We start from the raw sequence: 19,063 nt of genomic DNA, 5'->3' as shown, positions 1-19,063 counted from the left end.
CATATGAAAACTGGCTACTGTCACCTCTATGAGCTTTAAAAGGAAAAGATATCACTGTAGGAAGGAAGGGTGTCCGTGTAAACCTCTAAGTTCAGGTGCTCAGTGAGTGGTGTGACAGAGTACTATAGAGGTTCTCTTGGCTGGGCTGGCCTCCTTTCTCTTCAGTCGGTGAAGACTTCCTTTGTAATTTTTCAAATGCCACTTTGTATGTTCCAACCTACCCTCTTGGCTTTGATTCAATCTGTGTATTTTTATTGTTCTTGCAAGGTGCTAATCTCACCCCTGAGTTGGGTTTGAGCCCTTTTGGATCTATCCACTGCCTTCCTTTTTCATTCCTTCCCCTTTTCCTTCATCTCTCCCTCTGTCTTTCAAGTCTTGGTACTCATTTCTTATAAAAGTTTAACCCCAACCATTTGTAATGCATTTAATCTAATAGTTTTATGTTGTGACAGCGTCCCTGCAAAATTATTTCTGGTTTCTCTTTCTGTCAAAAGAACCCCCACTCTGGAAGTGTATTTTCTTATTGAAATAATGGAACGAATTGACTTATTGATTTGGAATGGGCACACCCTTGGTTTGGAATGGACCTGGAATTAAAAAAACTAGAAACGTCTTCTGGCCAGGTTGGGACAAGTTATATGGTAGCTTTGAGGGTCCCCAGAACTCTGCATCTAATCAAGATAAGAAGCATAGAACAGCTGAAAGGAATCACATGCATTCTCAGGCACATGTGGCAAATAAGGCCCAGGTTTCTTGGGGGTGGGACATCATAGGATCCCCCTGAAATTCTGATGATGAGCCTAGAAGACCTGATTAACTTTGATTGTGAAGCTGGAAGCATGGCATCTTAACCTGTGTGAAAGTTCACAGTAAGTAAAAAGAGACAGAGGGAAAAAAAGCTTTCGGGGCAGTCCCTGCTTTATATTTTCATAAATCATTGTTGCAAACTAGAAGTAGAAGGGAGTGATTTTTATTTAGGGGAAAAAAAATTCATGGCTCTCAAGGTTTCTATTCTTTCTTGGAAAGTGCAGAAAGCTGTGTTTAAAACACTTGATAGATTTCCATTTTTGTACCCCCTCCCCCACCACTGCACCGCCACCACCAAGCTTATTTTTCCTAGCACAGTCTTGTATACATAGCACTGCACTGTCTAAAAGACAAGGAACAAAATATCCTGTGTATTAGAAGGAGGGTGGTAACACAGTATGATGGATTGCTAAAGAGAGTTTGAGGTGAGTCATAAACAGGTTTTCGTTTTTGTTTTTTATTTTACAGGGATTGTGGTCTGTGAGGCGCCTAACAACAAATTAGATAAATTCACAGGAGTTCTCTCCTGGAAGGACAGCAAGCACTGCCTCAACAATGAGAATATAATCCTGAGGGGCTGCATCCTGAGAAACACCAACTGGTGTTTTGGAATGGTTATTTTTGCAGGTACAGCTGACTGCCCCAGGTCGGTTGTGGGGAACCTGTCCTGAGGTGTGCATGGGCAGTCTGCACCTTTTCAGGTTGGATGAGGAAGGTGCTTTTGTTCTACAAAAGATACTGCTCCGGGTTGACTGCAGAGGGTTAGTCTGGGTGGGGCTCCCCTGTGTGAGGAACCACTGGCATCGTGAACTCATTCTTAAGGGGTGCTTGGGCTTTAATTGCTCAGTGGGTGCTAGATACTGTTTAATTTCTCTTTCTTTAACTTCATCTCAATCATTCCCATCATTGTATATATTAATCCACCTGCCTTTGAAGTGGAGGAAGAGTGTGAAACAAGTCCCCCCCCCCCCCAACCCTACTCTGCTGTTAATTTTGTAGTTTGCAAGGTCAAGCAATCCTTTTGGAGGAACTTTATATGGAGATCCTGCAATCATTTCTGCTTATACTTTGTAGCTTCTACCATTTGTCAGCAGGACAGTGGGGCCTGGAAAGACTGTGCATGACAGAGGTGGGGGCGGGAGGCAGGGAGGGAAGGAAAGTGCCTCTTACTCTTCCTACTGGCCACTTTTCCTGTCTTGACTTTATCTCTACAGGCCCAAGGTGGCATTCTCCTGCTAAGGAAGCTTACAGTAGCCCCATTACATAAAGCCACTCAAATTGTACTCATGGCTTCCATTGCCAGCCCTTGATTTTTAAAAATCCTGTTTATTATGACATCAAATTAAGATGTGTTTTTGGGTCCATTGACTATATGTGCAATCAAAATTGGAATGTTTTTCCTCACTGACTTCCCTCAACAACAACAAATGTTTATTTAAGACTCAAAAGTGTTCCAAACCTAGAAAAGTCCTCCCAATTCCTCCTAAATACTCTCAGCTGTGGGTGTTAGCAAGGCTCTTGCTGCTTGGGGTATTGCCATTGTAAGGACTTGAGAAATCCCTGGAAGTATGGCAGTATATGGGCTTTTATCTGGGGACAAATCTGCTTTCATAATTTGCTCATCAGATGCTTTTATTTGTTGGGTAAATGAAACTGTGATCACATATTTTCTTATTTGCATCTTTCTTGCATTAAGAAAAAGAGCTAGACTTATATATTACCCTCCCTTTATCTTCCCACATAGTGAGAGGGAGACTTCTTGAAGGTTCTTTAGTGAGAAGGGCCCTCCTGGTTTGCTCCCTGTCATCACAGAAGTTGGGGGGCTTCATCCCAGGGATGGGCCATAGCCCAACGTTGTGTTTGCATTTTTGTGAACTTGTTTGGAATGACTAATTCAGGACTATGGTTCAATTACAGCATGTAATGCTAGGACAGCTGTGTGAGCCACTCAGGGGCCAAGTTTTTCTTCATAAGTTTTGCTCTGGGAAAATGCGCCTACATGGAAGGAAGTGGGGTGGTAAATTGAACAGGTCTCCCCCCAAGAAGTATAAGACAAAGCTCACAGAATTAGAATTGGACAGAGCTGGGTTCAGATTTGTTTACCAGCTGTACGATGTTAAGCCACGGTTACTTAAACTTCCCAAGCTTTAGTTTCTTCTGTAACATGCGGGTAATGAGTACATTAGAGAGTCACTCTAAGGGCTCAGGGAGACAATGCATATGGCAGAGGATGCTTGACAAATGTTACTCTCCTTTCTTCCCTGCTTCTTCCATCCAGCATCAATTCTGACTGCACTGCCTGCCCCATAGACTGAGGATTGGTCTGATGTAATGCTCTTTGGATCTTGGTAGGCGGGAGTGGGGCAATATCCTCTTCTTTTTGTGCTATGGGTTAGATCTTCTTCATGAGGCAGATATTTGTAAAGCAGAGAATGCCTGCTTTGGCTTTAGTCTGGGCATGAATGTTAATAGAAAGCTTAGCTAGAATAGTGACAGGTGGAGGAATGGTTGGTTTGATCAATGTCAGATTTTAACAGATGTGTGTCTCAGAACCCCCAAGTCTTAAATCTAATTTGGGGAATTAGTTCCAGGTGAACCCTTAGATCTTATGAAAGTTATCCAAATGAATTTTTAACTATTCTTTCTATATGACTCTGGTTATAACTATCACTAAGGATTGTGTAAGGAATATAGTTGACACAGACGTGGTTTACTTTACAAATCTATAATTTCTGAGGCTCTAATATACATTAACAGCTAGGCCATGCCTCCCTGGTAATAACTTTTCTTTCACTCAAGAGAGCTGGAAATCTTGTTTCTGAGTGGAGCAGTCTTGTTCATTTAAGGAATCCATTTAAGGAATCCAGCACCATTTTGGTACACGGTAGATTTTTTTCCTGGATGTCTTCCATTTGCCCCTCCAGATCTACTGTCACATTTTTCCACTCTTCTTTCTGCCTTGGGAGGCTGATTTGTATGGTTTACACTAATAGGTTTCCTTGAATTTTGGCTTCTAATTAGGCTCTGTCATTGGGGATCCATGGAAAGAGATCAAAGGGAGAAAGAAGATTGAGGTCAAGGTATTTATTCCCCCAGACTTCCTCCCTAAGTAGTCACTTCAGGCTGGCTGTGTCCCTCAACCTAAAGTCACTCTTTCTTAAAGACTGCAAACTCTATACTGTCCTTTAGGGTCCAGTAACCACTCCCTTCTAGCTTAGATAGAGAAACATCCTGATTGCTTCTAAGTCTTTGGTTACTGCATGAACCTTTTGCTTCCACTACACCCCCACCCACACTTTTGTAAAGAGTCACTTCAGAAAAAAAAATTTCTTTTTCTCCAGTTATCCTTGTTCAGTGCATCATCTATTTCCTGTTTGGAATCTGAATGAGTCAGTCTTAAATACACATTGATTGAATGAGTCAGTGAATTAATGAGCTAATGGAGTATTTCATATAGTTTTAAAAACAGTGGTGAAGAGCAAAGAGCTTCCAAGTTAGATACGTCTGGGTTTGAATTCTGGTTCTGATACTTACTAGACAAGAAATCTCAGGCAAGTTACTTAAATACTTTAAGCTTGTTTCATTATTAGTGAATTAAAGGTAATAATACCTAATTAATTGGATTTTTTTTTTGTCCAATTGTTTGTTTTATTATGTTATGTTAGTTACCATACATTACATCATTAGTTTTGGTGTAGTGTTCCATGATTCATTGTTTGCGTATAACACCCAGTGCTCCATGCAATGCGTGCTCTCCTTAATACCCATTGTTTTAAGCATTAACTGAGATAATAGATGAAAAGCACATATGCACATCACCTGAAACATAGCAGGTACTTAATAAATTCATCAAACGGTTATTTAGAGTGCCTACTATGTGGCAGGCACTATACTTCTTATTTCCGATTAAGAATGTGAGCAAAGACAAATGCAGCCCATTCACCCATGTGGTTCTGACTCTGGTAGGAGTAAGAGAACTTAATCTCAGATAACTGTCATAATGAATCTATAACCTCAAACTGAGATAAGTGCTCTGAAAAAAAAAAAGAACATGGACTCACAAGAGTATATAATGGAGGAATATGAAGAGAAAGAGCAAGCTACTTAAAAGTCACATTGTAGACAAAGGCCCTGTGGCAGGACTGAGAATGGTGAGGTAAAAAAAAACTTAAGAAGGCCAGTGTGGAATTTGGAGAACATGGAGGATATAGATAGACACGTGACTGGAGATGTGGATAGGATCTGGACCATACAGAACCTTGTGGTCTGTATCTAGAACTTTGGTCTTTATCCTAAGAGCATTGGGAAACCATTGTAAAGTTTTCCAAACAGATGGTGTGTGTGTGTGTGTGAGAGAGAGAGAGAGAGAGAGAGAGAGAGATCTGAAAACTCATTAGAGAGGGGTGAGCATCATGGAGGACAAAGAAGGAGTTAACAAAGAGGTAGGAGAAAAGCAGGAGAACATTGTAATACAGAAGCTAAGGGAAGAGTGTGTTTCAAAAGGATGGAATAGTCCAAGTGTCAGTGGCTGCTGATAGGTCAAAGAAAGCATAGAGGGTATTGATGATGACACTAGATCTGAAACTAGGTTGAGTAATGAGTAGGAGCTGAGAAAACAGAGGCTGCTGAGTACAGAAATTCTTTCAAGATCTGTGTGGAAGAGTAGAAGATATGAGTGGAAGAAGAGATGTGTGAATCAGCATCTGTAGATATATTTAGATAAATATTTAAAAACCCCTTAGGTGTATTCTCTGCTGCTCTGTGTGTGTATGTATGCCTAAGAAATGTAAAATTTTAGCACGAAACTGGGGTCTGTCAGTTTTTCAGCTTTTGCTAATCACAAACTTTATTTGCTCTTTGTGATCTTTACTATACAAGAAATGCTTCCCACCCTCAGTGTCCATATGATTTTAATAAACAATTCCAAGAAAATGTGGGTGGTCTCATTTACACAGCAGTAGTTGGGAATAGGACAGTGGGGTACAGTTTCCAACTTCAGACTGAATTTTATGAGACCCCAATCTTTGCTTCCATTTGTACTTTAAGTAAATGAAAGTCTTCTAAGGATGTGCTCATTCTTCCCTGACTTTTAGGATGGCATAAAATTTTATGTGTGCCTCTCTCCTTTAATTCTTTCAATTCCCCTCTCTCCTATATTAAATGGCCAAATGGATTGATGATGTAATGGGAAGATGATGTGAAGAGGAAAGCTAGAGGAATTAGATATGATTAATGCTTAATTGCTTCCATTTAGCATCTTCCGTGTCTACACGGAATTTCCTTAGCAATATATTTTAATATTCTCTTTTGTTCATCATCTAGTTATGTACCTCTAAGGCAGTGAATAATAATTCTTAGAATTACTTGAACAAGGGACTTGGTAAATATGAGAGAATGTATTTACCTGAAATAAAGCTAATATAAGATTCAACTCCTGCCCTTACAAAAAGTGTGTATTATGTGCACAATGTGCAATACACAATAAAGATTCAGCTTACTTGCTGATGTCTTGTCTGCATTTATTCTAGTTTCTCCATAAAGGCACCATAGATCTTTTTGGGAAACAGATCCAGAATTTGATTTCTGATTTTAACTTTCCATTTTTTATCTCAGTGTTCTGAATTGTGTTTATTACTGCATTCTTTTTAACATGTCAAATTATTCCTCACTTGGATTGACCTTGTTACCTTTCACTCCTTCAACTCCAAGCACATCCATATGCAGCCTTTTGAAAAATAGCATTTCTCAAACTGATTTTCAGCCACAGGTCTGTCTGGATTTGTCCTATTCTAAGGAGACCAATTCTCTTGCAGTCTCCAGGGTTGTTATTAAGCTACCAGTTGAGAATTGTATACAACTTAAAAATGACCCCTGTTCTTAATAAAAGTTAAATTATTTTGAAAAACATACTGTTCTCCTTTCAGGAACATTTGACATGGTAAGAAATAATAATAATGATAGTAATACATTATCAAATCATTTTAAGGTTGCTATTTAATTTTATTTTGGCAGGTCCTGACACTAAATTAATGCAGAACAGTGGTAAGGCAAAGTTTAAGAGGACAAGCATTGATAGGCTGATGAATACTCTAGTACTATGGGTAAGATACTATAACAAAATTAGGCAAAGTTGCTAATCATTGTTGTCTTCGTATATTTCTTATATTTTGCTGGGAATTCTTTCAGAAATTTTTATTCTCCTTGTGGAATTTGTATTTGGGGCTTTTGCATCTGGGACCCAGTTATATTGCCCTCTACTTTCTAGATTGATTTCTCAACCACTGGTACAGTTTCTCATGAGAGGTAAGATAGTGCTTCTGGAGGCTGTCATGGCTTGCAAGTTCTCCATATTTCAAGTATTCATTTTTTAAAAAGAAAACATAATTTTTAAGGTAGTTTGGTCCCTTTGTTGTCTTACCTTTGCTCATGTCCTCTTGACATAGCTTATGGATGGAGCTGGCTTCATGGGCGTGTGACCTGTGCAATTATACAGGTTCCCCACTCAGAAGGGCCTCATACTTGGCTTATTGATCTGCTGTTGCCATGTAGAAATTATCAGTGATTTTTAAACAAGGGGTCCTGTATTTTCATTTTGCACTGAGCTCTACAAATTGTGTAGCTGGTTCTGCTTATGAATCTTCTAAGGCCCAGGTCGCAGTTCTCCTTTGCAAAAGCTTCTGAACCTCCTTAGCATGGGATTCTTTCCTCTGAATTTTTGTTCTCTTCTGCATTTTTTGAAATGTTTTTTTCTACCATCCATTTACCAAAAACAGTTGAGTATTCCTTGCATGCTACCCTTTTGTCAGTTAATCTTGTGCTTCCCATGCTGTGCATCTGATTGTTATCTGACTTTTTGTGTAATATTGCTTTGCTTCCTTATGTTGGAATTAAGTTGGAAGACATTGATTTTAAATATGAGGACAGTGACCTTGAACCAAGCCCTGCCCCCATCACAGACTCATAAGCAATTATAAAGAATCTGAGCTCAATATATATTTGCATAACTGGTATGTGATAGTGGGATTCTGAATAAAGAAAGAAGTGGACTCTTTTTTTTTAATTTTATTATGTTAATCACCATATATTACATCATTAGTTTTTGATGTAGTGTTCCATGATTCATTGTTTGCGTATAACACCCAGTGCTCCATTCAGTACATGCCCTCTTTAGTACCCATCACCAGGCTAACCCATCCTCCCACCCCCCTCCCCTCTAGAACCCTCAGTTTGTTTTTCAGAGTTCATAGTCTCTCATGGTTCGTCTCCCCCTCCGAATTACCCCCCTTCATTCTTCCCCTCCTGCTATCTTCTTCTTCTTCTTCTTTTTTTTTTTTTTTTAACATATGTATTATTTGTTTCAGAGGTACAGGTCTGTGATTCAACAGTCTTACACAATTCACAGCACTCACCATTAGCACATACCCTCCCCAATGTCTATCACCCAGCCACCCCCTCCCTCCCACTCCCACCACTCCAGCAACCCTCAGTTTGTTTCCTGAGATTAAGAATTCCTCATATCAGGGAGATCATATGATACATGTCTTTCTCTGATTGACTTATTTCGCTCATCATAATACCCTCCAGTTCCATCCACATCGTTGCAAATGGCAAGATTTCATTCCTTTCATGGCCCCACATAATATAAGGAAGTGGACTCTTATTGGGTATAAAATACTGGCTGGGCTCTGTGTTTTATGTTTGGTATCATCCTCAGAACTGGGCTTTCCTCCCACTACATCCATCCCCTTGGGGAAGAGTATCCAGGGCCAAGGGGACATGCTTAGCTTTTGTCCCCTCCTAGAATTCCCTATTTAAATGGCCCTAAGCCTGCTTCTGGGCTTGCCTGGGGATTGTATGTGTAACCACCACAGAGTAAAATTACTGATTGTGAAGGAGAGACTGTCCCAGCTTTTCATACTAGAAAATTGAATAATCCACTGGAGAATTAGAAGCTGAGTCAATCCTAAATTAGGGCATTTAATGCAAAGTAGCACCAATTTTAATGCTTTTAAAGTAATTCACTTCATTTAATTTGTAGTATTAATCACTGAAAGAAAAGGGGATACTGTGATACAGGTATCAAATTAGTAGGATTTCAGGAATTCACAATTCTGCTTTTCTCTAATACATGGTTTTCTAAGGTACTTTAAGTCAGGTTTTCCCATACTTTTTTCTACATACATGTCTTCTTATATGTATATTTTGTTCATGAATGAATAAAGAAGAAAGCAGTCCTAGAATGCCTGAATATTCCTTCTTGGAGGAAAAAGGAAATAAGAAGTTAAATACATTCCTGTTCCCTAGCCCCACTCCTCCCTCAATATAGCAGCTGGTCTCGGCTCCTAACACAGTATGACACTTGGCAGAGCAAAACCCCCAGAATCCCTTGTTCAGCTCAGGTCTTACCTATTCACTGACTTTGTGTCTTTCCTTTCCAAGGCTGGCATTTGGCCTCACAAGGAACTGACCTTGCTCTCTTTCTAGTTGCTATGCCTCCAAAATGTCTGCTTTGCTAATCCTGGTACTAATCACAATGTAAGAGTTGGCTAACAGTTTTCAGGTTGCTTCCCATTATTTTTTTTAATCTCAAAAGGAAAACATATATGCCATGCCATATTTTAATTAATCCTTCTTTTTCTTGTGGACCTTAAGTAAGGATTGTGCAGCTAGATCTGTAGCCAAGAGACTTGACTAGTCCCAAATCGTTCTTTATCACTGACATTTTCTTCCTTTTGCTTTTGTGCCTTGGGTGACCATATAATTTATCATTCAAATGGGGCACTTTTGAAGGTGAAAGGAGGAAACACAATTAATATTATATCTGGACAACAGATATAAACGGGGGCTGACCAGGGCAAGTCAGGACATATGACTTTCTTTACTTAAGCCACTTACGTATATGCATTCATCTCAAATCAAGGGTGTGAAGTTATTGGCTTTGCGACCATGGATAAGTTATATAATTTTTCTGTGCTTCTGTTTTATTTTGTTCTGTTTTTGACTCGTAATGTGTGAATAATGATTATCCCTATCTCAGACAATCAGTGGGAGAATTAAGTGAGAAAATGCATGTAAAATATTTAGCCAAGTTCCAACATAAAAATATTAAACTTGTATGATTAATGATAAGTAAGAAGAGCTTTGCATGTCTTGCTTTTCAAATGACAGTTTCTTGGAGTTGGGAGTGTAACTGGATTGTGTTGATATGGTGAGTTTTGGGTTCAAGTTAACCTTAACCAGACTTCTATTCTCATTTCAGATTTTTGGGTTTCTGGTATGCTTGGGAATTATTCTTGCAATAGGAAATTCAATCTGGGAGAATCAAGTTGGAGACCAATTCAGAACTTTCCTCTTTTGGAATGAAGGAGAGAAGAACTCTGTGTTCTCAGGATTCTTAACATTCTGGTCATATATTATTATTCTCAATACAGTTGTACCCATTTCATTATATGTGAGGTAAGATGAGAGCTTATACTTTAGATAAGCCACTTTTGTCGAAAGACTTTGTTGTGCATGATCATGTTCTCTAATCATTTTTGTTTTAAAATTATGACAGTGAGGTAGATGTCTTGCTCTAAATGCTTATCTGCTACATCTGTTACAGATGAGGCAACTAAATTGCTTAATCTGCTTAACTTTTACATTTTCAAATTATAATAAATGCATTTTATTTTCTCCTTGATTTGATTTGGTTTCTTAGAGATGTTATTCTTTGGAATACATGGACTACAGTATCTCATGCAACCTGACCAGTTAGAATTGGGTTGATATTGGGTAAGAAATGGAAGAATATTGGGGGACATCTATTGTGATGATGACTCCCTGATACTAGTCTGGCTCCAGATACCCAGATTTGGATTCTTTTTTTCCCCCCTTTTCTTTTTTTTAAATTAATTTTATTTTATTATGTTAGTCACTATTACAGTACATCATTAGTTTAGTTTTTGATGTAGTGTTCCATGATTCATTGTTTGCGTATAACACCCAGTGCTCCATGCAATACATGCCCTCTTTAATACCCATCACCAGGCTAACCCGTCCCCCCACCCCCCTCCCCTCTTAAAACCCTCAGTTTGTTTCTCGGAGTCTATAGTCTCTCATGGTTCATCTCCCCCTCCGATTCCCACCCCCCTTCATTTTTCCCTTCCTACCATCTTCTTTTTTTTAACATATAATGTATTATTTGTTTCAGAGGTACAGGTCTGTGATTCAACAGTCTTAAACACTTCACAGCACTCATCATAGCACATACCCTCCCCAATATCTATCATCCAGCCACCCCATCCCTCCCACCCCCCACCACTCCAGCAACCCTCAGTTTGTTTCCTGAGATTAAGAATTCCTCTTATCAGGGAGATCATATGATACCTGTCTTTCTCTGACTTATTTCACTTAGCATAATACCCTCTAGTTCTATCCACGTCGTTGCAAATGGCAAGATTTTTTTTTTGATGGCTGCATAATGTTCCAGTGTGTGTGTGTGTGTGTGTATGTATGTATATAAGTATATATATATGTATGTGTATATATATAAGTGTATATATACATATATATACATATATATATATGTATATATATAAGTATATATATATATATATCACATCTTCTTTATCCATTCATCTGTTGATGGACACCAGATTTGGATTCTGTTCCACCACTTAGTAGCTCCATAAGCTTGGGCAAGTTATTTCACTTCCAGTGCCTCAGTTTCCGGATTTAAAAGTAAAGAAAATAGTATTTTACATAATAGGATTGTCTGAAGAGTAAACAGACTGTAAAGCTCTTAAAAGAATGTCTGATGCATCCTAAGAGCTTAAGGAATGTTAATTTTTCCTATTATTCATAAATATAACATAAAGAGGTTGAAATATAGTTTGTGGTACTTGTCCATTGTTAAATAAGTATGAGTCATAATTCCCACCGCAACACCATCTCTTATTTCTAGATTTGGTCTCACAAATTAGAGCTAAAATGATTTCTCTTTCTCTCTCTGTCTCTCCATACATACACCCAGACACACATACACACATGCACATAAGCCTTTATATGCACATTTGTATGTATATTTCTGTGTGTGTGTGTGTGTGTGTGTATTTGATAAGGCTTAGAAGTTGGCTCTAGAGTGTATACCTGGGATATTTTTTATTCTAATCCTACCAAGACTGCTCCAGACTATCTCAAAGACACTGGAGCCAGGATGAGACTTGGTTGTTTGACATTCCTCATCACCAGTACTTTAACAATACAAAAAAATTACCGGCTCTAAATCCCCACTAATCTTTATGAACTTCTTTTTCTCTTTCCAAAATCCTAGCTATGATGAAGCAAGGGAAGTTTAATGCACAAAATCCACCCTTGTTTGGGATTACAGTCGGGAAACTGAAATGTCAAGTTGTGGGAAATTGACTTGAAGTAGTGGCATGTGGCCACAACACCACAAATTGCTCTGGGCCTTCTGGAGCTGTGGTCAGAGCAGGCTCTATTTAAACTCTATCCTACTGGCTCATCTTTGATTCTGAGGACCTTCATGCTTGTATCCAATTATAAAGTCGGTAGTAAATCCTGCTCTTGGCCAGGAGAGCTATGGTCAGCTTTTATAGCTTTCCTTTTATGTCCTAAATGAACAATAAATGCTTATAGTGGCTTACCATCTGCACATGTGCAGTTTCATATGCCCTCACAAAGGAAGTATATTCTGTGTATTTTCTTTCTTTGAAGTGCATTGGCATTTTTCATTTAATGATTTGAAAGATTGGTGTTGTAGAGGTCAAGGCTAGATTCCCAGGTTAGCATTCCTTTTCTTTCTAATGTGTCCCTTGCAGTAGTGAAAAGAAAACCTAATTGGAATAGTCCAAACCCAGGTTCTGGTTTTGGCATCACCACAAAAAGCTGCATGACCTTGAAGAAAGCACTTGGCTTCTCTGTGCCTTAGTTTGCCTATGAACTCTGTGCTGCTCAGTGAAATGGCAGGATTAAAATAATTATTTCTGAGTTCCTTTCTGCACCAAATAATACCACCTATGTCTCCCAACAACCTTATAAAGTAGTTATTGCCCAACTTCTTTCAGAAATGAGATGATTTGCTCAGGCTCATGGGGCTGATTAAGGATAGAACCAAGATCCAAACCCAAGTCTTCTGACACTTGGTACAGTGTTTTTCCTCTTTCCCTAAGCTGTGTCTGGTTTATTACTCAGTGAAGACATCAAGAGAAGGAAAAAAGAGTCTAGAGTTCTGTACCTGTTGTAAGGCATAGTAATGATGAGGGTAAATGTGAGCTTTCCTCTCAACAAACAAGAGCAGTGATTCTGATTCCAACATGAGGGGAAGAGCATTCCAAGGAATTTCAGATTGCTCAACCCTAAAGACTGAGACCTACAAAAAGAGAACCCCCAGGTTTTTCTCTTTGGAGAGAAGGCCTTCTATAAAAGCTTCCTGTAGGCTTTCAAATAGGTACAAAGAATAAATTGGGACCGTATGTCACTTAAGGATAAAAGTGTTGAATTTACTTTGAATGGTTAACAATTCCACATGAGCAGAGGATGTTGATGTTGGTAAAATATTTCTATGCTGTCAGTTTGTTCAACTTGTAGTATTAAAGCATACCCAGCTATGGTTTTTTAATACATCATCTTAAGAAGTGCAGCCATGTACTCCCAAGGAATTAGATTTTAGGTGTTTTTTTGTTCCAGAGCAATAGGAATTCATTTCGACTTTCCTTGTTTAGCCACAGAATGGGCGGAATCATAAGCCCTGCTCTTTGAACATTCAGGCAGAAAACACTAAGCGCTTGATTATGCTAACTCTGAACATTTGTCTCCTTTTCTCTGCTAGTGTAAGACAAAGGGCTGAATGTTCCACTATGACTCTCCTAAATCCTCTTTCCCAAACAAAAAGGATACCCTTCCTCTCCACAGACTAATTTTTTTTTTAAAGATTTTATTTATTTGAGAGAGAGAGAATGAGAGACAGAGAGCATGAGAGGGAGGAGGGTCAGAGGGAGAAGCAGACTCCCTGCTGAGCAGGGAGCCCGATGCGGGACTCGATGCAGGGACTCCAGGATCATGACCTGAGCTGAAGGCAGTCGCTTAACCAACTGAGCCACCCAGGCGCCCTCTCCACAGACTAATTTAAGATCTAAGGATTCAAATTAATTTACAATACTTCCATTGGTATGAAGTGTAACACAGAAGGATCAAATGTTATTCCATTCATTTTGCTTTGAGTTTTCAGGGAGCTCTCTCTCCTCCAGACAGATGAAAGCTTCAAATTGTTTGTACAGTTACCTGCATAATGCCATTCTTAAGGTCAGGTCTGCATTGGCTTTACCAAATGCCTGAATTCTCGAATTGTCTTGGTGGTTAATTATTTGTGTGACCTTGGGTTAGTCACTTAACTTCTAGGTCTTAATGTCCTTACTGGTGAAATTAAGGAATAGAAGACCAGGATTCATTCATTCAACACTGACGTACTGCTTATGACAAGTAAAGCACTGTGCTTGGTCCACTATAAGTGCTAATGTTTTTTGAGTGAATGGAATAAGGAAAACAAAGCTGAAATAGAAAAGCTAGCAAGGAATTTACAAGGAAGTGTGTGTGTGTGAGGGGGGAAGTTGGGGGACACAGATAGGTAAACTATAATAGGAAAATAAATAAATACAGAATATGACTTATTTATTTTTATATTGTAGGATTCTACAGAGTCATAGTGTGATTTTTAATTTAGGTGAAAAAAAAAAGTGTTACCATTTAAATAGTTCAAAAATAAACTGGCACCATACCACTTTTGGAGAGGGAAATATTAAGAGCATAGAATATAATGTCTAGAAAGGGTTTTGGTATCATCTTTTGTCTTCAAGGAGACAAATGTTCAGAGTTAGCGTAATAGGCTACTGTTAATGTTCTCACTTTAAAATGAGAAAACCAAAGCTTAATTCCCATTAAGATTAGAAATAAGCCAAGGGTCCTTGCTGTTGTCATTACTGTGTTTACTCTTCTGGATGACCTTGTTAATGTACTAAGACATGTAGCCAGAATATCAGTGAACAGAAGAAGACATGAACTTGAAACGGTAATAACCCTATTAGAAAGGAAGAGCATAGACAATGTTATGATAGACCTCAGAAATACAAAAGAATAATTCTGTGAGGCTCTTAGTAAGATAATTCAGTTAAATGTCTGATTTTGTGTCATAATCACATTTTTTACTATTAGAAAAAGCTTTTAATGTTAAAAAAAAGCCCTCTCCTTTAGGGGCGCCTGGGTGGCTCAGATGGTTAAGCGTCTGCCTTCAGCTCAGGTCATGATCCCAGGGTCCTGGGATCGAGCCCCACATCGGGCTCCTGGCTTAGCAGGGAGTCTGCTTCTCCCTCTCCCTCTGCCTCTCCCACTGCTCATGCTCTCTCTCTCTCTCTCGTATCTCTGTGTCTCAAATGAATAAATAAAATCTTAAAAAAAAAAAAAAACCCTCTCCTTTAGGCTAACAACAATTTAAACAATGATCTCATCAATAAAAAGATACAATGTCCAGGGACACATCTATCAAGCTATGGTATGGCCTTATGTAAAAAACAAAGCCAAACCAAAACTAAACTAAAACTCTTTACCAATAGAAGTACTTTTCAAAATCGAATTACTGGAAAAATTTATCCTTCTCCTTGAAGTTGCATTTATATATTAAAATATCAGTTCTTTTCCAATAATTAAAAGTTTAATGTATACTTAATACAAATCTCAAATAAGTTTTATGAGAAAGTTGATACATTGATTCTGAAGTTTGCTTAAATGAATACATTGATTCTTTCAGTAAGAATAAGTGAGTACAGCTAAGAATTTTTAAAAAGAGAATGAGTGTTCTCATATCCTCCCAGGAATTGCCAAATTTAAATTTTTAAATTTATTTTTAATTTTTTAAATTTAATTTAATTTTATTATGTTAGTCACCATACAATACATCATTAGTTTTTGATGTAGTGATCCACGATTCATTGTTTTCGTGTAACACCCAGTGCTCCATGCAGTACGTGCCCTCCTTAATAACCATCACCAGGCTAACCCAGCCCCCCACCCCCCTCCCCTCTAAAACCCTCAGTTTGTTTCTCAGAGTCCATAGTCTCTCATGGTTCTTCTACCCTCTGATTTCCCTCCCCCTTCATTTTTCCCTTCCTTCTCCTAATGTCCTCCATGCTATTCCTTATGTTCCACAAATAAGTGGAACCATATAATTGACTTTCTCTTCTTGACTTATTTCACTGAGCATAATCTCCTCCAGTCCCATCCATGTTGATGTAAAAGTTGGTTATTCATCCTTTCTGATGGCTGAGTAATATTCCATTGTATATATGGACCACATCTTTATCCATTCATCCGTTGAAGGGCATCTCGGCTCTTTCCACAGTTTGGCTATTGTGGACATTGCTGCTATGAACATTGGGTTGCATATGGCCCTTCTTTTCACTACATCTGTGTCTTTGGGGTAAATACCCAGGGGTGCAATTGCTGGGTCATAGGGTAGCTCTGTTTTAATTTTTTGAGGCACCTCCACACTGTTTCGCAAAGTGGCTGTACCAATTTGCATTCCCACCAACAGTGTAAGAGGGTTCCTCTTTCTCCACAACCTCTCCAACATTTGTTCTTTCTTGCTTTGTCAATTTTTGCCATTCTAATTGGTGTAAGGTGGTATCTCAGTGTGGTTTTGATTTGAATTTCCCTGATGGCTAATGATGATGAACATTTTTTCATGTGTCTGTTAGCCATTTGTATGTCTTCTTTGGAGAAGTGTCTGTTTATGTCTTCTGCCCATTTTTTGACTTGATTATTTGTTTTTTGGCTGTTGAGTTTGAGAAGTTCTTTATAGATCTTGGAAATCAGCGCTTTGCCTGGAGTGTCATTTGCCAATATCTTCTCCCATTCTGTGGGTTGCTTCTTTGTTTTGTTGACTGTTTCCTTTGCTATGCAGAAGGTTTTTATCTTGATGAAGTCCCAAAAGTTCATTTTTGCTTTTGCTTCGCTAGCCTTTGGAGATGTATCTTGAAAGAAGTTGCTGTGGCCAATGTCGAAGAGGTTATTGCTTGTGTTCTCCTCTAGGATTTTGATGGATTCCTGTCTCACATTAAGGTCTTTCATCCATTTTGAGTTTATCTTTGTGTATGATGTTAGGGAATGGTCAAGTTTCTTCTGTATGTAGCTGTCCAATTTTCCCAGCACCATTTATTGAAAAGACTGTCTTTTTTCCATTGCATATTTTTTCCTGCTTTGTCGAAGATTATTTGACCATAGAGTTGAGGGTCCATATCTGGGCTCTCCATTCTGTTCCATTGGTCTATATGTCTGTTTTTAAGCCAGTACCATGCTGTCTTGGTGATCACTGCTTTGTAATAAAGCTTGAAATCAGGCAACATGATGCCCCCAGGTTTGTTTTTCTTTTTCAACATTTCCTTGGCGATTTGGGGTCTTTTCTGATTCCATACAAATTTTAGGATTGTTTGTTCCAGCACTTTGAAAAATGTCATTGGGATTTTGATCAGGATGGCATTGAAGGTATAGATTGCTCTGGGTAGCATAGACATTTTAACAATGTTTATTCTTCCTATCCATGAGCATGGGATGTTTTTCCATCTTTTTATGTCTTCTTCAATTTCTTTCATGAGTGTTCTATAGTTCCTAAGTATAGATCCTTTACGTCTTTGGTTAGGTTTATTCTGAGGTATCTTATGGTTTTTGGTGCTTTGTAAATGGAATCGTTTCTCTAATTTCTCTTTCTACAGTTGCACTGTTAGTGTATAAGAAAGCAACTAATTTCTGGGCATTGATTTTGTGTCTTGCCACATTACTGAATTGCTGGATGAGTTCTAGTAATTTGGGGTGGAGTCTTTTGGATTTTCTACATAAAGTATCATGTCATCTGCAAAGAGAGAGAGTTTGACTTCTTTGCCAATTTGAATACCTTTTATTTCTTTTTGTTATCTGATTCCTGTTGCTAGGACTTCTAGTACTATGTTGCACAATAGTGGCGAGAGTGGGCATCCTTGACGTGTTCCTGATCTTAAGGGAAAGACTCTCATCTTTTCCCCATTGAGGATGATAGTCACTGTGGGTTTTTCATAGATGGATTTTTTGAACTTGAGGAATGTTCCCTCTATCCCTATACTCTGAAGAGTTTTAATCAGAAAAGGATCCTGTATTTTGTCAAATGCTTTTCCTGCATCAATTGAGAGGACCATGTAGTTCTTCTCTCTCCTCTTATTAATGTGTTTTATCACATTGATTGATTTGCGAATGTTGAACCACCCTTGCAACCCGGAGATAAATCCCACTTGGTCATGGTGCATGATCCTTTTAATGTATTGTTGGATCCTATTAGCTAGGATTTTTTTGAAGGGTTTTGGAATCCATATTCATCAGGGATATCGGTCTGAAATTCTCCTTTTTGATGGGTCTTTGCCTGGTTTGGGGATTAAGGTAATGCTGGCCTCATGGAATGAATCTTGAAGCTTTCCTTCTGTTTCTATTTTTGAAACAGCTTCAGGCGAATAGGTATAAGTTCTTTGAATGTTTAGTAGAATTCCCCAGGGAATCCATCAGGCCCTGGACTCTTGTTTTTTGGGAGGTTTTTGATCACTGCTTCAATCTTTTTACTGGTTATTGGCCTATTCAGGTTTTCAGTTTCTTCCTGTTTCAGTCTTGGCAGTTTATAGGTTTCCAGGAAGGCATCCATTTCTTCCAGGTCGCTCAATTTATTGGCATATAGTTGTTGATAATAATTTCTAATAATTGTTTCTATTTCCTTGGTGTTAGTTGTGATCTCTCCCCTTTCATTCATAATTTCATTAATTTGGGTCCTTTCTCTTTTCTTTTGGATAAGTCTGGCCAGTGGTTTATCGATCTTATTAATTCTTTCAAAGAACCAGCTTCTAGTTTTGTTGATCTGAACTGCTGTGTTTCTGGTTTCTAATTCATTGATCTTTGCTCTAATCTTAATTATTTCTCTTCTAATGCATGGCTTAGGCATCTTTTGTTGCTTTTTCTCTAATTCTTTAAGGTGTAAAGTTAGTTGGTGAATTCAGAATTTTTCGTTCTCATTGGTTTCCATGAATTGTTTAAGTTCTTCTTTGATTTCCTGGTGGACCCAAACATTCTTGAGCAGGGTGGTCTTTAGCTTCCAAGTGTTTGAATTTCTGCCAAATTTTTTCTTGTGATCGAGTTCCAGTTTTAAAGCATTATGGTCTGAGAATATGCAGGGAATAATCTGTCTTTTCAT

General features: G+C 38.4%; 1 protein-coding gene across 1 annotated transcript in view; it reads left to right on the top strand.

Moving 5' to 3' along the window:
- Positions 1-19,063, top strand: part of ATP8B4 (ATPase phospholipid transporting 8B4 (putative)) — a 265,650-nt gene that overhangs the window by 147,433 nt on the left and 99,154 nt on the right. Inside the window, exons 10-12 of the mRNA XM_034994445.1 lie at positions 1,276-1,434; positions 6,820-6,908; positions 10,067-10,263. Of these exons, the coding sequence (XP_034850336.1) occupies positions 1,276-1,434; positions 6,820-6,908; positions 10,067-10,263 (445 nt within the window). The remainder of the gene's footprint in view (positions 1-1,275; positions 1,435-6,819; positions 6,909-10,066; positions 10,264-19,063) is intronic.

This window comes from Mirounga leonina, unplaced genomic scaffold, assembly GCF_011800145.1.
Source record: "Mirounga leonina isolate KUSES-001 unplaced genomic scaffold, KU_Mleo_1.0 Mir_91, whole genome shotgun sequence".
NCBI lineage: Eukaryota > Metazoa > Chordata > Mammalia > Carnivora > Phocidae > Mirounga > Mirounga leonina.
This window is presented reverse-complemented; position numbering and strand designations above follow the sequence as displayed.